The sequence below is a fragment of the Nyctibius grandis genome, chromosome 17, assembly GCF_013368605.1.
Source record: "Nyctibius grandis isolate bNycGra1 chromosome 17, bNycGra1.pri, whole genome shotgun sequence".
In the NCBI taxonomy this organism is placed as follows: Eukaryota; Metazoa; Chordata; class Aves; order Nyctibiiformes; family Nyctibiidae; genus Nyctibius; species Nyctibius grandis.
This window is the reverse complement of record NC_090674.1, coordinates 6,378,190-6,397,161: the sequence shown is the minus strand read 5'-3', so window position 1 is coordinate 6,397,161 and position 18,972 is coordinate 6,378,190. Positions and strand designations below refer to the sequence as shown.

General features: G+C 50.3%; 1 protein-coding gene across 1 annotated transcript; it reads right to left on the bottom strand.

Moving 5' to 3' along the window:
- Positions 1-321: 321 nt before the first annotated feature.
- Positions 322-17,791, bottom strand: VWA1 (von Willebrand factor A domain containing 1). The gene is made up of 6 exons (XM_068414669.1): positions 17,632-17,791; positions 10,790-11,353; positions 5,638-5,916; positions 4,541-4,813; positions 3,491-3,760; positions 322-2,607 (listed from the first exon to the last, which is right to left on the bottom strand). The coding sequence occupies exons 1-6, from the start codon at positions 17,702-17,704 to the stop codon at positions 2,567-2,569; spliced, it is 1,500 nt and encodes a 499-aa protein (XP_068270770.1). The 5' UTR covers positions 17,705-17,791; the 3' UTR covers positions 322-2,566.
- Positions 17,792-18,972: the final 1,181 nt, after the last annotated feature.

Genomic DNA, 18,972 nt, shown 5'->3' with positions numbered 1-18,972 from the left:
GCTGTCCAGCTTGGACTTTTCATGTTCATGTTCTGCCAAGACTTAAGGGACATTTACTTTTTGGCTCCTTGTAAAACAATTCTTACTGAAGCCGAGATATTATTGAGACTGATATATTTTTATTTATATATTTGACACATTCTGGGGGGGGAGTGGGAGTAAAATTCCATGTAAACCAGTCTACAAAGTCATGGGTGGAACACTTACTTTTCAGCCATTTAAAACTGAGATGAATACCAGTTTTTCAACCCATACCTCTCATTAGAACTAAAGCTCCACTTAACAGATTTGCCCCTATTGCCATCAAGAACGAAGCAATCATTCACCAGCTCTTGTATTGTATATTTAATTGTCTTCAAAAGGATGCATTACAATTGGGGGGGATGACACGTTAACGTATTAGTAAACTATGCAGAGAGTTGTGCAAAATTAATTCCTGTCCTACAGCAAGAATGAACAAGATTATCTTATTGCATGAGAGATTCCAGAGGCTTTATCTTCCCCTCAGCACAGTCTCCATTAAGATTAATCAGTCACAAATGCACATTCCAAAGGAGAACACAAATCACATGAAATCTTCTTATCAAGTTAATGAATGACTCACCTCCCTCCTATCCCTCCTGCACAAGAAGACAGCCCAAGGGAAATGCTCCATAAACCCAGACATGACAAATTCAGCACTCAGGAGACAAGGTCAGTGACAAAGTTCCTCTCAGCTCCGAAAGGAGCTGGTTTAGGAAGACGTAAGCAGAGCTAATGGAGGGTTTGCAGGATGGAGCAACACTGTGTGGGGCTCTCCGACATACAACACAGCTTTAAAAAAAAAGTTCCACATGTAGGACAAATAAGCAATACATTTAAAATAGAGCAAGCGTTACTGAGGGAAGGTGTTCCCACTGGTGCTGGGTTTTGTTACCAGAAGAGTATATACATTTCTTTACAGCCCTAAGCCATGCTGCTCCGATGTCACTAGGTATTAAAATTGTCTTTTTTTCTTTTTCCAGCTCCCCTTTCCAAAGAGTAGCTTAGTGACAGCAAATTCAAGCCTGGGGCCAAAGGGAAAGAATCAGATTTAGTCTGCTCTCCCCAAACCTGATTTCTAAGTGTAGCTCAAGCTTAGCACTGGGTGGAAGCCCAGGACAAGACACTAAAGGTGTTCTCAGAGTGCAGAGGATAGAGCCTGGAATGATAATGCTGGAGACTTACTGTCCATAATTAGTCATGGAACAGACTAATTAATCTCCATATAGCTGCTCTGATATCAGGACTCGCATCCAATTTGGTGAAACTGATTGCAGGTATGCCCCAGTAATTCAGTGGCCACGATCCAGGCAGTGCTGCACTGTTGTTTGGAGTAGTGTAGTTGCATGAGAAACAAAAAAACCTGCTTTAGATGGTCTTGCTGTCTGGCTTTTCTTGACTCACTGCTGCTCTTTGAGCTCAGCTGAGGGCTGAGAGCTCTGAGTAACCTGCTGGGGAAGGAAATTCCCAAGTTTGAGTTTTCTCCTTTCTCAGACTGAGACCAAATCCCAAGGTGAATGACCTGGGGGAACTGAGCCCTTCAGAGTCCATCTGGGATCTGTATGTCATTGCAGCAGATGAATTTAATACCAGCACCAGAAGGAGAAGGGAACAGTGGTGATGAGACTCAAGAATTCAGCAGGCAGACAGTAAGCAAACGTTTCTGCTAGAGCACTCTGACAGCAATCACCAGCCCTGGCCTGGCATGGCCCTATCATTCCATTTCTCAGAGTTCACTGACCAAGCTCTGCCATAAACCAAAGACCATCTGGAAACACTAAACTGTCCTTGCACTTAATAAAAGGCAGAATGTCTTTTATAAGTGTCTCCACGTCCTGGCCAAAGGCCAAGTGGGTTAACAACCTCTTTTCTTCCTTTTCTCAGAAATCCTGGTGGCTTTGACCCGATCTCCTCTGCATACCGTACATTTTTGTTATTCTTCTTTCTCCTAACGCTTTTCCCTTCCATCCCTGAGATGTTATACTTTTGGGATGCCTAATCTGAGCTACCTGTTGAGTGTACTGGATGAGCTGGAGGAAAGCTGCTCTTTGTCAAGTGTGTCTATTTCAATGGCCGTTGACAGCAGGAATGGATTTGGCCGCCTGTAATCTCTGAGTGCAAGTGCCCAGAATGAAAGGCCAGGGCCGTAAACAGCTGAGTCTTGAACCTGCTCATAAGCTGCAAAAATAAAACTGTGTCAACATTTAATAAATAGAGAACAGGCAGCAAGCAAGCAACAGTGAGGATTCACCACTTTGCCTTTTGTTTGTTATTTGTCAGGCATATTTATATAAGAGAGGGTACAGATTCAGGAGCTATTAGTCGGATTGGTTGTTCCATCCAGCCAAGCCAAACCTTTAAGCTTTGGGAGAGCTTGGCTGAGGACAGCCTTTAGGCTTGGTGACCAGGACACCTCAACAGACAGTGCAGGCTGGGAGATGGTCTGTGAGCTTTCCGGTTTCCTCCCCTGACCCCTCCTTTTGTCCAAGTCTTTGTCCAAGCAAGATTCCTTGCTCTGCCGGGAATCAGTTCACTCCAGAGCCTGTCATGCCGTCTGTCTGTGCTTATATCCTCGGGCATCTGTAACTGTGAAGAACACACAAAGTATAATGTCAGCTTTATCCACCCATTCTCCAAAACTGGAGTCAGAGATCTCATCCCTGTGGTCATCTTTACTTTCACTCCAGCCTCTTGCTGGGAAAAAGGCTGTGCTTCTGCACCATCACACAGCTGCTTTTTAGCTCTGACTTCACTTCAGTCTATCAAGAATCCCTTTCTGTTTCCTGACAGTAAGCAGCTTCTGGGTAGTGGAAGGAAGAAAGCAGATGTGTTATAGAATCATAGAATCGTTTTAGTTGGAAAGGACCTTTAAGATCATCGAGTCCAACCATAACCCAGCACTGCCAAGTCCACCACTAAACCACGTCCCTCAGCATCACACCTACACGTCTTTTAAATCCCTCCAGGAATGGTGACTCAACAATTTCCCTGGGCAGCCTGTTCCAATGCTTGACAACCCTTTCTGCGAACAAATTTTTCCCTATATCCAATCTAACCCTGTGTTTAATAGTTAGCTTGTCCCTGCCACGTTGAAAAGTGAAGAGTAGCCAAGAGTTCAAACGACTTTTAAATAGCACTTCCAATGCCCATGCCAGCTTTTAGCAGTCTTCCCACCCTCGTTATCCCAAAGCAGCTTCAGGACTGTCTCCACCATACGCTTTTCCTCCTGCCTGCAAACCTAACGCCACAAGGAGGAGTATTGCTCTTAAAAATGGGGGAAAGAGCCCATCTTTGGCCAGGACCTTTTGGGCTGGTAGCTATGATGAAGCCCTATTGGCAAGCACAGATGAGCACAGAATACTTCAGCCATGAGGGCTCCTCTGTGTTGGGTCTCCAGCACCTCAGTGCCCTTCAGGGCACTTTTCCTTGGCTGAAGTGCCCCAGGATTCTGCCTCACACCCCAGCTCACCTGGCTGCATGTGCACCATGCGGCACAGCCCTCTGCCCAGCTGGTTCTTGTACACGGGCTTCACACACACTTTGTTAGTGGTGCCTGAAGCCAGGTCTGTGAGGAGCACGCTGTGGATCTGCGGCGAAACACTGATGATGGATGAAGGGCCAGTTTGCCGCCGGCATCTGACTTTGTAACCAAGGACATTCCCATCAGCGGAGTCCCAGGAGGCTTTCAGCGTGTTGGGGCCCATGTCTTCAAAGCGAAGGTGCCTCACTTTGGAGCCCTCTAGAGAAAGAAGATTCATGTTACTGGGGGCCATGTGTATGGAGTGGTCCTTACCACCCAGATCCTTGTTCCTCCTGAGGGGATTGCTGAGAAGGGGTTGCCAGCCAGCCTGATCCTTCTCTGTTGTAGAGATGAGATGCCATAGACCATCACTCTACCTCTCCACACTGGAAGAGCTCAGCCTAATTAGTCCTTAACTTTGTCCTGGTACCAGCACAAGATACTTTTGTCGGCACAGTTGGGCACTGATAGGCCACCTCCCACACCCTTGGCTGCTCTCATTCTCTGAGCTCCTCACTCCCGAGTCCTGATAAGAGCTAGATTTTGCCTCCTGCAGTATCTTCACAGGTACCTCTGCAGAGCAGAAGCTTCTGCTGATGATATTTCCACCCCGTGATGCTAAATCACACCAAAGCACAGACATGGAGGAGATAGGAGGGAAAAGCAGGTTTGTCATCTTCAGGGAGATTCAGGCATCTCCAAGCCCATCCTGCTTGTGCCTGCACGAGCAGCTTGGCAGTACACACGCTGTAAGAGCAGTCATGCTGTGCATGTCTGATTCTCTTTCAGTCCTACGCCTTATACACCTGGTACATCCTAATGGCACATCATGTGCTGTTCCTCAGAAGATGCTGCTTTCCCCTTCTCTCATCCCTCCCCAGTAACTGGGCTGAGTCCTCTGGCTTCATCTAGAGGCAGATTGTGCAAAGGAACAGGCACACTTCAGGGACATCTTGTGCCCATACAGTTTCCTATCGGCAGCGTGTGCTGCTCACTCACCTTCCTGAGTGCACGCTTTGGCTGACAGGGACTTCTCCTTTCCCCACTTGTAGATTGCAGTCACTGTCACTAGGTAGGTGCTATTGGGTGCCAGGTTCTCCACCACAGTGCTATTTTGCTTGCCATCCACCTCCACCAGCTTCACTGAGTTCCCAGGGAGTGGTCCATACAGGATCTGATAGCCCACCACACTGTCAGGTGTAGGAGCCCAGCTCACATGGAAGCTGTGTGGCCCAGGCTCGGAGATGACAACTTGAGCTGGGCTTATTTCCTCTGAAAGCAATGTAAAAAGATGTGAATGAGTATGTAATTCAAGGCATAAGAATGCTGTCAGAGGAGCATAATTGACCTGTACCATGTTTGGTTTCCAGGAGGTGGAAGAAAATCCATCCAGCAAGTGGACGCTGATGGTCATTCAAGCCAGCACAACCCAGCTCAGCCCCGAGAAAACTGTTTCTCTACCTGTGCAGCACAGAGTGGGCAAAACTACTCAGCCAAAACTGCTCTTGCATGCAGAAAATTAACACTGGATGCAATTTCATCTTGACTTTGTCACCCCACTCAGATTTTCAGTCTGCCACTTTTTTGCTTGTTGGTATCCAGCATAAATCTGAGTTACTTTGCTGGCCCTATGAAGGTCAAAATTCCTCTTTGGCAGTAACCCACACAAGGCAGCACTGCTTCTGCTTGACCATCACACTGGGATAGCGAGTAAGTACGTGCAGCAGCCTGTGCTTTATCCCCAGTGGGCTCTACACCTCAGCCCTGTTAAATATTTGCAAGATGTAGCTCCTGCCACCTTCTCCCAGGGCAGTGGGCTCTGCTTTCCTCCAGATTCACACATTTTTAATGTTGAAAGGGCATGTTATGACCATCAGATCTGATCCCCTATTCTGAGCAGTCCAGAACATCTAAGGAAAGAGCTGCCAGCCAAGTGCCAACATAAAGCAGCCATCTCCTCATGATGTTCTGTCTTGGGGCATGGGGACACCCATGGGGCATGGGGATGCCGACCAAGGGCTCTCCTGGTTACTTTATATCTGTGAGGCTCAGCACAGTGCAGAATTCCCCCTTGGCCACGATTGTGCATATTTTACCTGCCAGTGTAGTAACCTTTGTTGTCTGGGGAGGGAAGTAGTGGACGTTGGATTCAGGAATGAGTGCCACCTCGTAAGTAGTTTCTGGTGCAAGGTTGCTTAGCGTGAGGCTAGTGTGAGCCCCAGACACTTGCTTTGTCCTCTTCCTTGCTGGATCATCTGTTGGGGCATACTCTACAGTGTAGTAGCCACTTTCTTGGGAGAGGAGTTTGGGCCACATCAGATGGAAGCTGCTTGAGGTGATATCCACTGCATGGAGCCGATTTGCTTGGATAACGTCTGGAAGAGAAACAGGAGCAAGAAATCACTACTGACATTAACACACAGAACATGGGACATCTGAAGTGCAGGCCCTTCTGGATGGGAGATGCAGCTTACAGCAACACCTACCACCCACTCAAGCAGCACTGGCACAGCCTGTGACAAAGCTGGAGTCAGAATTTGGGCATCCAGGTCCCGAAACTCCTGCGGTCAGCTCATCCTGAGCTCCCTGTGGAAACCACCTACTAGTGAAACCAAACCACTAGATTTTGTCATGGACACGAAGCAGCCCAGAGTGCAGAAACCCATTTCTCCCTGCTCTCTGCCTGTACCCAGTGGCCAGGAAGGGGCAGCAGCTGCGGACTGTCCGGCATTCGCTGAGCCGGCTGCGTTCATCCCGGCTGAGGTCACTCCTGCAGAGGCTCACAGAGCCCCGTTGTTTTGTGACATTCGACATTCAGAGCCGCTCTTGTGCTCTCTCGCCTCTCTCTCCCCCTGCACAGAGGCTTCTCAAGGCTCGTGCTGCCTTTGAGTTCTAGACCCCAAATGCCAGACACGAGTACTTCTGACGCCCTGCAGTTCCCCCACCTTCCTCTGCTCCTTGGCCCTTCCAACACACATGGTCTGAGCCCATCTTGGGCAGAATTCCACTGTTCTCTGGTCTTCTAGAGGGGTGGAAACACACAGGACTATTTCTAGCTCCAGGGAAGTGGCTTACAGAGATATAAAGATGCTCTTTTGGTTTTCTTGAAGGATTTTTAAAAGCACCCTGAGCCTTAAAGAAGTGCATTTGCTCTGCAGAGAGTCACTCCTCAAACCTTATGATAGTACCCTCCAGCTCAAGCTTGAATAGAAGAATAATAATAAGAATAATTCAGAGTACTGTCAGTAGCTCTCACTGGCTGCCCATTACACAGAGGTCAAGGGAGACACAGAAGTCTGTCCAGACCTGCAAGAGAACAGGGGTAGCCTTGCCCTCTCAAACTTGTCCTTTAACTGGGAGAAGATCCGCTCTCCTCCTCCAAGTCCCTGCCAACTTCCCCGTACCACATAAAGCAGGCTCAGTTTTTCCTCTGAGCTGTTCCTTGGCTCTCCCAGGCAGGCAGGAACAGTTCCCTGCCCCATGCCCACACGCGCTGCCAGCCAGGAGCGCCCCACCCGGCCGGGGCTCCGAGGATGCGGAGGGTGGGAGGCAGCACCACGGGACCTGGGGCACTGCACCCTTCTGTGAGCCCCACAACTACCAGTGGCCAAGCCACAGAGGAACAGGGAACAGAGGGAAGGCTTCAGCACCAAAAGCGCTGCCAAAAGTTCATGGAACGGAAATAAATGAGGTTGGAGGCAGGGCCCAGGGACACTGCGAGTAAATCGGGCAGATTAAAGTGACAGGGTGGACATGCTGCAGGAAGCCCACAACAAATGGCTCTGCCCCTTGTTGCCAGATTACAGATGCCTTGAGCGTATAAAGAGGGCAATAGCCCCAGAAAACAGATGCCCATGGTGTGCTTCACAGCACCTCCTTCTTCCCAGAGGGAAGCAGCAAGTTAATCTCTTGGATTAGACCCAGGCAGTGGGTCTCAGACACCTTGTGACACACTTGCCTTCCACCTCCTGCCTCTTGGTGACTTGAAACACTGTTCCGCAACCACAGGTTTGCCGGCGTCCTGTCAACTCTGGCAAGGTCAAGATTAGACTCACAGGAGTGCTGCTGCTCTCATGATGCGTGTAAGAAATACAGATGAGCCTGTTCTAGCCCTGGGTACATGATTCCCTTTCTGCAGAAGCTTCAGCTAGGACTTGGGACAAATCACTTCTGCTTTGTGGCTTTATTTTCCTACTTTGATATGGATCAGTGGAGGAAAACACTTTTCCATTACCAAGGTGGGCATTCAAGGTCTGAGACCATTCCCTCTGGTCGCTTGCTTATATTCAGTGTGAAGTGAGAATGCCAGAGGACTCTAGGCTCAAAGCCTTCACTGCAGCAGAGGTTGTCCAGGACCTTGTTTCAGACCAGAAATGTGTTGCCCTGAATACGCCTGGGAAGTGGCTGATGTTTTGTGACTGCTGGGCAGGTGGGCTCCTGCAGAACTTGGCTCAGAAGATGGTGCCAAAGGATGGAACAAGTCAGCCGTTGTCAGTTCAACTGCCTGAGTGGAGAGCAAGTGGATGCTAGCACAGAACCTGATGTCAACTCAAAGGAATGCCTTGGTTTCACAATATTTGAAGGTCCTTCCCCAGAAGGAGAGCACCAAATGCCATTTGGTACATAAGATATAAGATGCCATGGCAGAAGCGTGAGCTAGAGTCCCCTTTCCCTCACGCCAGGAAAGGCAGAGGTATTTGGCAGGAGCCAGCGGTGGCTGTGGCCATGGCCAGGCTGGCTGGGAACCGTAGCCTGCTGCATTCCGCAGACTTGTTGTGTCGGGACCATGTGCCAAGGAAAAAGACAGGGAGTGAACATGAACATCCATCCACAGTCCCTGTCTTGCACCCTTCTGCGTAGTAGCATTACTGGAACTATTTCAGGTCCACCATGTCTAAGCAGCAGCACATCTTCTCTGCTCTGTGACACGGCCAGGTTTTTCAAAAAGGGAACTGAAGCAGAGACATTGCATCCCTTGGCCTCAGCAGAGACTCTGGTGGGACAGAAATAGAGTTTGGAAGAGCAAGGCACCTTCCTTTGGTCTCCCTGTCCAGGTAGTGGCTGTCTAGGACTGAAAACCCTTGCTGTGAACTCCAGACTCAGCCCTGACAGTTCATTTTATTATTTGCCTGCCCAGATCTCTGATCAAATTTCTGAAGGCAAAGAAAATGCTTCTTAACTGAGCAACCCCTACATAAAGGTGTCAACCTTTGTATAGTGAGGTACAGCTGTGGAGACTGACCTGCTCCATGGAGGGTTCTCAGCCCACCTGAGACAACAGCAACTTGGCAGCCAGGGACCATTGTGTAGGAGTATCTATGGAGCAGGCATGAAACACCCCATTCTTGGAGAGGAGGCGGAGGGAGGAGAGCAACCCTTGACAAAGCTTCTTTGTGCGTATACAAAAGGCTTTAAAAAAAAAAAAACGGTAGCAAGAGATGAAGATAAGACGGCAGTGATAATAAAACCAGTCGGGGCCGTTACAGAGTTGGAAAGGCTTAATTTCTGCCTGCCATGGACCCTGTCTGTCCTTGCTATCCCAGGGCAATCTTGTGCTGCAAGGATATGCAGGTGATTTCTCACTTTGGGATGCTGTTTTATACCATCTGGATTCGGGGTGCACTAGAAGCTGAAACGGCCACTTGAAATGAAGCATCTGGGGGTTTGTGTGGCATCTGGTACAGCAGAAGGACTGCGGGTACTGCCCCATACTCATCCAGGAGAGAGGTGGATGATCAGAGGAGAACGTAGTCCCTGTGTGTGATTTGTTAAATGGCCGTGGTTGGAAAGAGGAGGAAATTGCTACACACGGAGGATGCTGTGGAAAGGGTTACTCGGACACTCCAAAGGCAGCTCTAACCAACGAACACAGCAGAAGCCAAACAGAGAATTAGAACAGCATTTCCAATGGAGAGAGAACCTCCAGAAAATGAATGGAAAGTGTGCAAAGTCATAGTAACTCACTCAGCTCTCCGAACAAACCCAGAGGCACCCGGGAGGCTGAGGCCAAACCCCTGCTTGGCCATCACGGGCGCTCCCACCATGACGGCATTCAAGAGCTGCAAGAAGAACACGCATTGTGCAGTGCAGCACGCAAGTCAGCATGAGACGTTCCTCCTGCCTTCCCCATTCCTGTCTCCTGGCCCAGATTATGGCTTTGGGACTCTTCAGACCCTTTCCTGGATGCTTTAAGAAACAGGACTGCTGAAAAATCCAACCTGCTGTCTGTTCCTGCTCTCTGCACAGCAACTGCCACGACCACGCCAGCAACAGAGAGGCAGCAGTTGGGCTGCTGAGCCTCCCAAGTCAGGGCTGGGGCTCCTTCCAAAGGCTGCGCTGGCCAAGTCGGGCTAGAGATCTGGCGGATGCAGAACACGTTACAACAGGGGATTTCTGGAACAAAAACATTCCTCTCCGACAGTCTTAACACTGACAGCAGCCACCATCCTTAATTGCTTTTGGTGAGAGAACAACAACCGCCAGTCACTTGTCGGCAGGAGTTTGATGTCTCAGGGTGTGCCAGCCACTGCGCCTGCACGTGATGGTGCTTATAGGAAGTTGGATCTGCCCTAGAGAAGAGTTTAAGGGGGGACAGGACCAAACCCTTCTCAGTCATACACATCCCATTTCACATATTCAGTGAGTTCAGCACATTTGTGTCCCACGCCTCCATCAGACAGCACGTAGCCAGACAGCATTTTAGACATAAAAAATTCACCCTGAATGAGAAAATCAAATTTTAGGCACCTTGCTCCCACAGTCAGCAGCCTCTTCCTGTCATTAAATCACTGCCTGTTTGGGAAGACTTTGGTTAACAATTAACCTGTGCAGGTATAAGCATTTTCATGCCATGCTTGGGTTGTACGGATGTCTGTGACCTGCATGATTCATTTCAAAGTCTCGTGGGTTTTTAAGGAATCCAGATAATACGCTGCCTGAGCCTCCTTCCTTCATTAACCGAACAACTGATTACAAACACACGTTCAGCTCACTAACAGGTTTGCAGAAGGGAATTTGTCCCAGTCAGTCATTGGGCCTTCCAGGGGGAACAGAGATATTTGTCCCAGACCTCCTAAAAGCCTTGGTTTATACATGGACCTATAGCACTGTGGGCAAAGCACCTCAGTGTGCACGGGCAGCAGCTGCGGGTCAGGAGGACCATTGGGTTGGGGGGACTCTCACACTATCACTCACTCATATTCAGCCCTGTTGGAAACTTCTAGTGACCACAACCCATCCCCACTGTACCTAGGATACCATCTCGAAGCTCCTTGGTGATGATGGGTAGGTCATCAACATCCACAAAGTGCAGGTGCTTCTCAGGAGGCTGGCTGGCAGCAGCAGAGAGTTCCAGGTAATTCCCCCGTCCAGTGCTGACAATGAAGACTGTTACCCCCATGTCCTTCAGGAGCTGCATGGGTTCAGAGATGTCATCAGTGGAGAAACCATCTGTCACCCAAACCAGTACCTTGGGCACATCTGGCCGGGCACCAGCTTCACCACTGAAGAACTTCTCCTTGGCATAAGAGAGTGCTTTGCCTGTGTTAGTGTCGCCCATGAGCTGTTGGGTGTCCCGGATGGCTTGTTGCAGAGTCCCACTAGAGAGGTACCGGTCGAAAGGGAACTCCATGGTGGGCGTAGTGCTGATGTGGATGATGCTGGTCTGGACATCTTTGGGGCCAAAGGTGAAAGGTTGCACAAGGTCCCACATGAACTCCTTGACTCTGGAAAACTCATAGTAGGAGACGCTGCCAGAGCTGTCCAGTAAGAAGAGGAGGTCCCCCTCTGAATTGGAAATAGGCGGCTGGGGACCTAAGAGAGAGAGAGAGAAGGAGGTGTGTTAGTGAAGTTGTGTGAACCCACCCCTGCACAGGCATCTGCTAGGAAATCTTGGTTATCTTGTGCCAAATCTCAGAATGCAGTGAGAATTTTGCTGGGCAGAGACCCCACTAAATAGCAGGACTGTGACCTGTGTTGGACTATTTGTCTCCCACTGCTTTCTTTGGGTTCATCTCACTTCGGGACATCACAGCTGCTCAGCCTGATCTAGCCCCTGCCCAGGAGGGTAGCTGTAAGGAGAGAAGCCAAACCCCTGCAGTGGAGCTGGAAGAAGCTCTTGGAGGCACTGCAGGACAGCAGCCTAGTGCTGATCAGCCCGGCCAAGGGACACTCTCAGCAGCACCCTTCAAACACACCACCTACCCCATGGGGTTTCACGTTGGCCAAGAGGGCAAGAGGCATGCAAAGGAAGAGTTGGAGCACCCCAGTGACACAGCAGCAGCAGCCCTGAGCACTGGTGGTGTGCTTGGTACCTCGCTGTGAACAACAACACTAATCTCACCTCCTCATTCGTAGGTCCTGCTCAAGGAGAGGGGGCTGGAACAGAGCAGGGTGGAAGAGCTGCCCTGGACCTGACACTGCAGGAGCGATGGGAGCTCTGGCTCCTGGGCACACCTAGCCCTTCCACACCACACTCACGAAGGATCTGCAAGCACTGCAGACTTACAAAACCTCGTGACAGTCTTTCCAGGCAGCTGTTATTAACCCATTACAGGTGAACTGAAAGGCCAGGGCAGTGGGAAGAGGCAGAAGCTCAGGCACAGGGATCAGGGTAGAGCCAAAAGTACAACCCGCAAGTCCTGGATGCTGCTCTCACTGCTGCAGAAAAAAAGGTCTCTGAGCTACATCAGCTTGCACCGACACCTCATGTTACACAACTTCAGGCTGAGCCTGAGTACTTGCTGCTCCAGGCTAGAGGTGGACATGTTCCAGGAGCTGGGAACGTTCCCCAGCAGCCTGAGCCAGCGGGTCAGCCATGCCCCGTGCCAGGGAGTAGCCTCTGCCATCCCGAGCTGCTGCTACAGGCTAACGCGCAGCAGCCCCAGAGAAAGCAGCAAACTGCTCATCACAAGACCAGGAGCAATTGCCAAGGTCTTAGGAGCAGCACCTCAAAGGGGCCCTGCGACAAGATGTCTGGGAAAGGGCTGCACAGACCCATTTGGGCAGAAGAATGTCAGGGAGAACATGCTGCTGAGGGGGTGACTGGAGTCTCGCTCCGTTTGACCCATTTTCTTATAATTTCAATGAAACTGCTGTGTGGGAAGCACAAACACAGAGGAGACTCCTCCTTCTACCACTCTTAGAGCTTGGCAGATTTACAGTAGCGGGACTATCAGTAATGAATTTGGAATTCTTTTAACCACCACTCTGCTTTCCGAGAGCTTCTGAGGTGCAAGAAGGGAGAAAAAGCCTCGGCCCAGAGATTCCTGCCTGCCCTTTTGGGCTCCTCTATCAGTGAAGGGATCAGGAATGTGGGGTGGCCAAGCAACGTGGGCTCTGGAGCACGGATGGACTCGGTGCAGCACGCAGCGTTTGAGGGCTGGAGCCGTACGTGGGAGCCAAAACCACAAGGCAGCAGAGAGCCGAAGGGAAAGGCTCCTGTAAGATTAATTGCTCCAAGGAGGCAGCTCATGCAAACAGTTCTGCAGAAATCTGTGTCAAGGCAGGCCCAGGATAGCAACAGGCCTGGCAGAGATGAGCAGGGGGTTGCTAAGTCCCTACTGGGGCACTGCTCTAAGAGGCAGATATGAGATGGCAAGATCAAGAGGAGGGAAAGGACCAGGGCAGGGGAACAGTGAGTGGGTACAAGGGGCCTATTACATGTCCTGACAGTGAAACCTAATGACGTGAGCACAAAACCATGGACCAGGGAGAGCAGAGCCATTCAGGGCACAACACACGGGGCTCAAGGGGGAAAACAGAAGGCGGAGAAGTGGTTCAGGCTTGAGCCACCCAGGACTCGATCCTCTTTGCCCAGTCTTCATGCGGACAGTCTTTACCCTGCTATGGGTAAACGTCAGGGCCCTACATGGATTACAACCACTTCTGTGTGACCCAGCACGACTCAGCCCTGTGTTGCAGACGCACGCCCAGCAAGTTGGCATTCAGAGCTGAGCAGAAAATACAGGTGAAGTCCAGTAAGCTTTCCTGCATGCCCACAGCAACATCTAATTTCATCACCACATCACACAGCAGAGCTGAACCTGTGACACACAGGTCCTGCCACTGGTTCCTGGAGCTCCCTACTGGCATCCCAGCAGGGCAGAGCAACGAGGGCTTTGTCTGGAGCTTCTGGCTGCATGAAGCAAGACAAACACATGTAGCCACAGCTCTGTGCTTTCCCCTCCACTGGAAGAAGTACAAGCCACTTACTTGGCTGGCAAGCCATAGCGAGAGATCTTGGCAACATGATTGCCTCCTCCCAAGAGGAAATCTTTTCCTTTCTCTTGTTTCTCCTTCTCCCCTCTGCTCCTCACCAGTTTGAGTAATGTCACTGGTTTCCTGAATGTTGCAACAAACAGCTGTGAAATCTTCTGACCCTGGCAGGGATCAATGGCCAAAGGACATCGCTCACAAGTGCTAAACAAAGTCACGTGGACTGGCACTCTGTGAGGGGACTCCAGCATGCACCACGAGGGAGCAGATGCAAGCAAAACCCCACTAACACCAGAACTACCTGCACTGGGGAACGCATGGGTGAAAACCAGCATGGACCACCTGCTCAAAGGAGAAGAACATCAAAGGAGAATCAAGAGCCAAGCCCCTGTCAAAGTGCACTCAACTGTACCCGGCAGCTCTGGGGCACCAAGAGAGCTCGGCATAACATTAACATCCTTCAAACACTGGTTTGACCCATCAAACATTGCTGGAAATAGCTGTGTTAATTAGGAGGCTCTGCAGGAAGAGCTACAGCTGGACACTACAACGTCCTGCCTGGAGGGTAGAAAGCATTGGTTAACAACTGGTTAACAACTGGTTAACAAAAGCAAGAGTTACACTGGTGGGCAGGTATATATTTTTGAGCTAAAGGGACTGCATGTGGGTGGAGCAGAAGGCTGATCCTTCATACAGGCACATACCATCACAGTTACCTCCACTTTAAACACTGAACCCTGCATAAGACAGAAACAAATTCCTCCCATTTAGACTTTGTCAGCAGAAAGGATCCATTAAAAAATCTAGACAATGATCTCACTACAGCAGGAGCGTGGCAACGCTTGTAAAGTGGCTGGACACTCCATTCAGGTCCTTCCCTTCAGGTTTACAATTCCCTCATCTTTCTTCCTGTTCTTTGTCCTTCATCCAACACAAACATGCCACCCGTGCCAGAGGTGGGGCTGTGGAGATTCCTGACCAGTAAATCCCGGTGTTACGCAAGCAGCTGCTGGTTTTGAGCCGTTTCCTTGCTTTAGAGCAAAAGAAGATGGGCTGTTTGGCAAGGTGCCACATGAAGATTTCTCACTTTCAGTGGGATTCTGAGAGAAGGGGCATCCGTTAGCACCTCCCTGCCTCCTGATGGGTCAAGCCTTTGCTCCTGAAGAGCTAGGAATAACTCTGCAGACCTCATATCATTGCTGCTCCTGTGCTCTACTCAAGCTTAGGGAACAACAGAGAACACGTAGCAGTGTCCTGCTGTCACCCTCTAGCTGATACGTGGTCAGTAGACACAGATCAGTCATGCAAATAAGTGTTTTGAAGGGATCGATATGGGAGCAAAATGTCACCATGGAGTTACAGTGCTGCCTAATAAAACGCTTGGCTTTTCCAGGAGAAAAGCAGCTGGACAGACTTCCCCATCGTATACTGAGATGTTGACAGGAGATATCCGCTTCAAGAGTTCCCTGCGCTCTCTGCTGGGACCTGAACACATGCCACATGCCTGATGTACATGGGACTTGGAACTTGTAGAGCATAAAGGATTTAACAGCCAAAAAAGATCATGTCTTGTCTTGGTTAACTATGTTTTAAATCCCATATTTTTCTTCCCTTCTCACTGTTTGGCCATACAAGGGAAAAAGTTCTGCTATGAGTGGAGCCAGGTGTGGAGGCTGAAGAACGCAGTCAGTGCTTCCCTGTGGCCCCTTGGGATCACGGCAAGAGGAAGGCACCGCCTCTCCCCAAAAGAGAGGTGTCCCGCCAAGCCAGCCAGGAAGTGGTTTACACTTAAAACCACGTCAAAGAGAGGCCTGTGACATGGGAGATGGCTGGATCACCTGCCTATTTAAGGAGCTGAGCCCCACCAAGCAAAATATACTTGTGTGACTAAAAGCACAAGCTGCCTGTGCAGGTTCCAGCTCGTCCGTGCCACAGATTACAGGCTGTAGGTTGAGGAACGGCCCTTCAGACAAATTCCTCTGGCAGGAAGGAAGCTGGGTTGCCATCTCTTATGATCTTTTCAGGAGTTTCACTGTCTCTCCTGGTTTACTTAGAGCCTCGGGAGTCCTGAAATCATGGAATCATGCCAGGTAGTGAGCATGATTTCAGAGATCAGTAAGCGCAGGGCCCCCTACAAAGCGCGTGTGGATGGGCCGTGTCTTTATTTCTCACTTGCTGCACCCGCGGGGACAGGAGCATCCCCATCATTTTCTGCTGATGCTAGTCCAGAGTAACCAGGTAACGACAACCTGGTTTCATTTATCAAAGTTTAATTTACCAAAGCCCAGACTATCAAATGGTTGTACTTTACACTGATGCAGAGATCTGAATGTGGACCCAAAGCAGGAAGTGGTGGAGCTGGTCACACTCTGCCTTGACTTTGTGCCTTGGTGCACTAAGTCAGTAGTCATTGCCCTGAAAAAGCTAATCGTTCCTGAGCATGCAGAAGCACCACTGGCCACCCAGCACCTTCCTCACTTTGTCCACTGCGGCTGAGAATAAAGCCACAATCGTTCACGTTCAGTCAAGTCCCTATGAAATGGAGTTATGAACCTGTTACCCCTCAAACAGCTCCTCTCATTGTGTGATCAGGGCACACCACCACAGCACCTCCAGAGGGGACAGAGCCCACCCCCCGGAGCCCTGCCAGACTGGCTCTTTGCTCAGGGCTGCTTCAGGAAACACCTGGGAGGAGCCTGGGAGACCCCCACATCAAAGCTGCTGGGGAAGGGGCACCTTGCAGGTTCATTTCCTCTAAGGGTGCCTGGCAGCGCACAAGTCAAAGTCAGCATGTCCACAACACACACACCTTTGCCTCTGGAGCAAAGCTCAACCCTTCTGGAAAGCCATGACTTGCTTTTTCATGTACTCTGAAGGTCTGAGCATCGTTCTTTAGCCTGGATTGGGGAACTGCCACATACATTCCCACGGCAGCAGAAATGCGTGACAACAGGAATAACTGCTGCCTGTGTGCACATGGAGCATCGTGACAATGCCAGAGGCAGCAGCACCATTCCTGTGCCACCGAGGGACACAATCCAGCACCCTGTAAGGGGATCTGAGCAATGGACAGTCTGCTCTGCGTACCAGAAGCAGAATCAGACCCCAGCAGTCTGGGCTGCTGCCCGAGTCCGAGAGAACCTCCTGTCCTGCTAGCCAAGAGGTTCACATCTCCTTTCACACCAGATTACATCTCCCAGGTGCAGTGAAAACCAGATGCAGCCAGCAGTAGCCCTGCAGTCAAAGAACAGAACCTCCTCCTGCTTGTGAACACCAGGCAGGACAACAGTCTGTGCATAGGCTCAGCCATCATGATGTGGGTGAAGCCTTCTGCAGTGCAGTGCAGGAGCCAGAAATGGGACATTCATCTCCTCCGCGTCCCTTTCCCTGCTGACAGCTCTATGAGAATGACCCCTGATCATTTGCCCCTGAGTATCCAAGAGAAAGCATCTTAAAGAGGAGATATAAAGACTGAATTACAGAGATCAGCAAGAGAACAACAGGACAGGTAGAGCATCAACCACTGTTTTTGCTTCTCTTAATCAACGTGCCTCAGTACAGGGGTAACAGCGAGGAGTCAGGACTTTTTCCACAGGATAGCACTAAACTCTGCAAGTTTCGGAAGCAGTTTCCTTTCTACTGCTGGAAACAAGCAAGACAGATAAATTCCTTTCTAATATGGCCATTTGAGAAAGGTTTTTTCGTTTGTTTTGTCCTTGTGCCAGCAAAGCAACATACAAGTATAACTGTATACCTAAAGCAACAGTATAACTTAAGCTTTTATTCTGAAAAGGTTCTATGAGAAGCTGTAAGGACCAGGAGGTATTAAACAGGGGAAAGCAGGAAGGGAACACCTCGGCTTTTCAGACACTCACCTCGCTCAGGTGTGTCCTGTCCCGCAGCAAACCGCAGCCACAGCCCAAGAGAAAGCACTGCCTTGGCCAACATAGCAAAATCTGGTCCTGGGCAAACTACCTTAAATCCAAAAGCTCGGCTCTGTGAAGGCAGATGAAAGGCTTAAAATCAGTCATATTACGTGCAAGGATCCACCAGATCCCAGGGTGCCACTTCTACGCTGCTCATGCCTTGAGATCCGACTGCTGCTTCTCTACGTGTGTTTTGCTGGGCTGTGGTGTAAGCTCTGGCTCCTGGAGGCAATTTTCCTTCCCCCCCCCCCCCCACCTCTCCCCACTCCTTTTAAAGTCATAAATCCATCTTGACAGGAATGGCTGGAGGAGAGGCACAAACTGCACCCTGCTGCTGCTCCTCTCCCGAGTGAAACTCGCCCCAGGAGCGCGGATTCAGTTGCAGGCAGTCTGCGTGCAGCTGGGCTGCTCCGAAAAATCTATCCCCAGAGATAAAACTTTGGCCCTGCAAGACACTGGCAGCAGTCCAGCTACCAGAGGGGGGAAAAAAACGAAAAAGCTCAGAGAAATCCAAAGCTGCTCTGCTCTGGAATGAACTAGAAGGAAAAACACGTATATAGAGGAAAGAAAAAGTAGCCAGGCTGGGGAGCCTGCCCTGCCCTGGGAATATTGGCTAATCTGCTGGGAGGAGGCAGGCTGAGCCTTCCCCAGGTCCTAGTGCTGCCCAGAGGGTGTCTCTTGGGGCACAAACCAAAGTCCTGCCTCCCTGCTTTACCCCGGAGAAAAGCTGGTGCAGGAGTCCCCAAGAACCGCCGAGCCTGCGGGAAGCACCCGCCGCAGGGTGGGAGCCTCAGCCCTGCAGGAGAGGGCACGGGGAGATGGTCTGTGGTGCAGCTGCCACAGCCTGCTCCGTGCCCCTGATTATCCCCCTTCAGTGGGGCCTTAAATACATTCCCAAGTCTGTGACTTCTGAGTCAAAGGGGACTCACACGCCTGAAGATAAACCTGTGACAAATACCGTACTGGATGGAGGGGCAGAAGAGCTTGGCAGAGACCCCAGGTTCAGCCTTCACCGGCACGGAGCCTCTTCATTTCCCCTGGATGCAGGAGACTTGCCAGAACAAAAAAAAAGACCAAAGTTTCCCTTCTCATGGCCATCCTGCTGTCCATGTATCTGCTTTTGGCTCCTGCTCATCAGGTAGAGGCAACAATAGTCCCTTTCCCTTTTTTCACTTTAGGTTTTAACAGTGCTACTTCTGGACAGATCTAAGACATTATTAGTAGAGAAAAGCTGGAAAGTTACACCCGGTTATGAAGAGATCGATCAATCATCACCTCCCTTAACATGGG

Coding starts and splice junctions, on each gene's coding strand:
- VWA1 (XM_068414669.1), bottom strand. CDS start 17,704: ATGTTGGCCAAGGCAGTGCTTTCTCTTGGGCTGTGGCTGCGGTTTGCT. Junction 11,354..17,631: donor ACAGGACACACCTGAGCGAG/GTGAGTGTCTGA, acceptor TCTCTCTCTTAG/GTCCCCAGCCGCCTATTTCC. Junction 2,608..3,490: donor CATGGTGCACATGCAGCCAG/GTGAGCTGGGGT, acceptor TGTTCTTCACAG/TTACAGATGCCCGAGGATAT.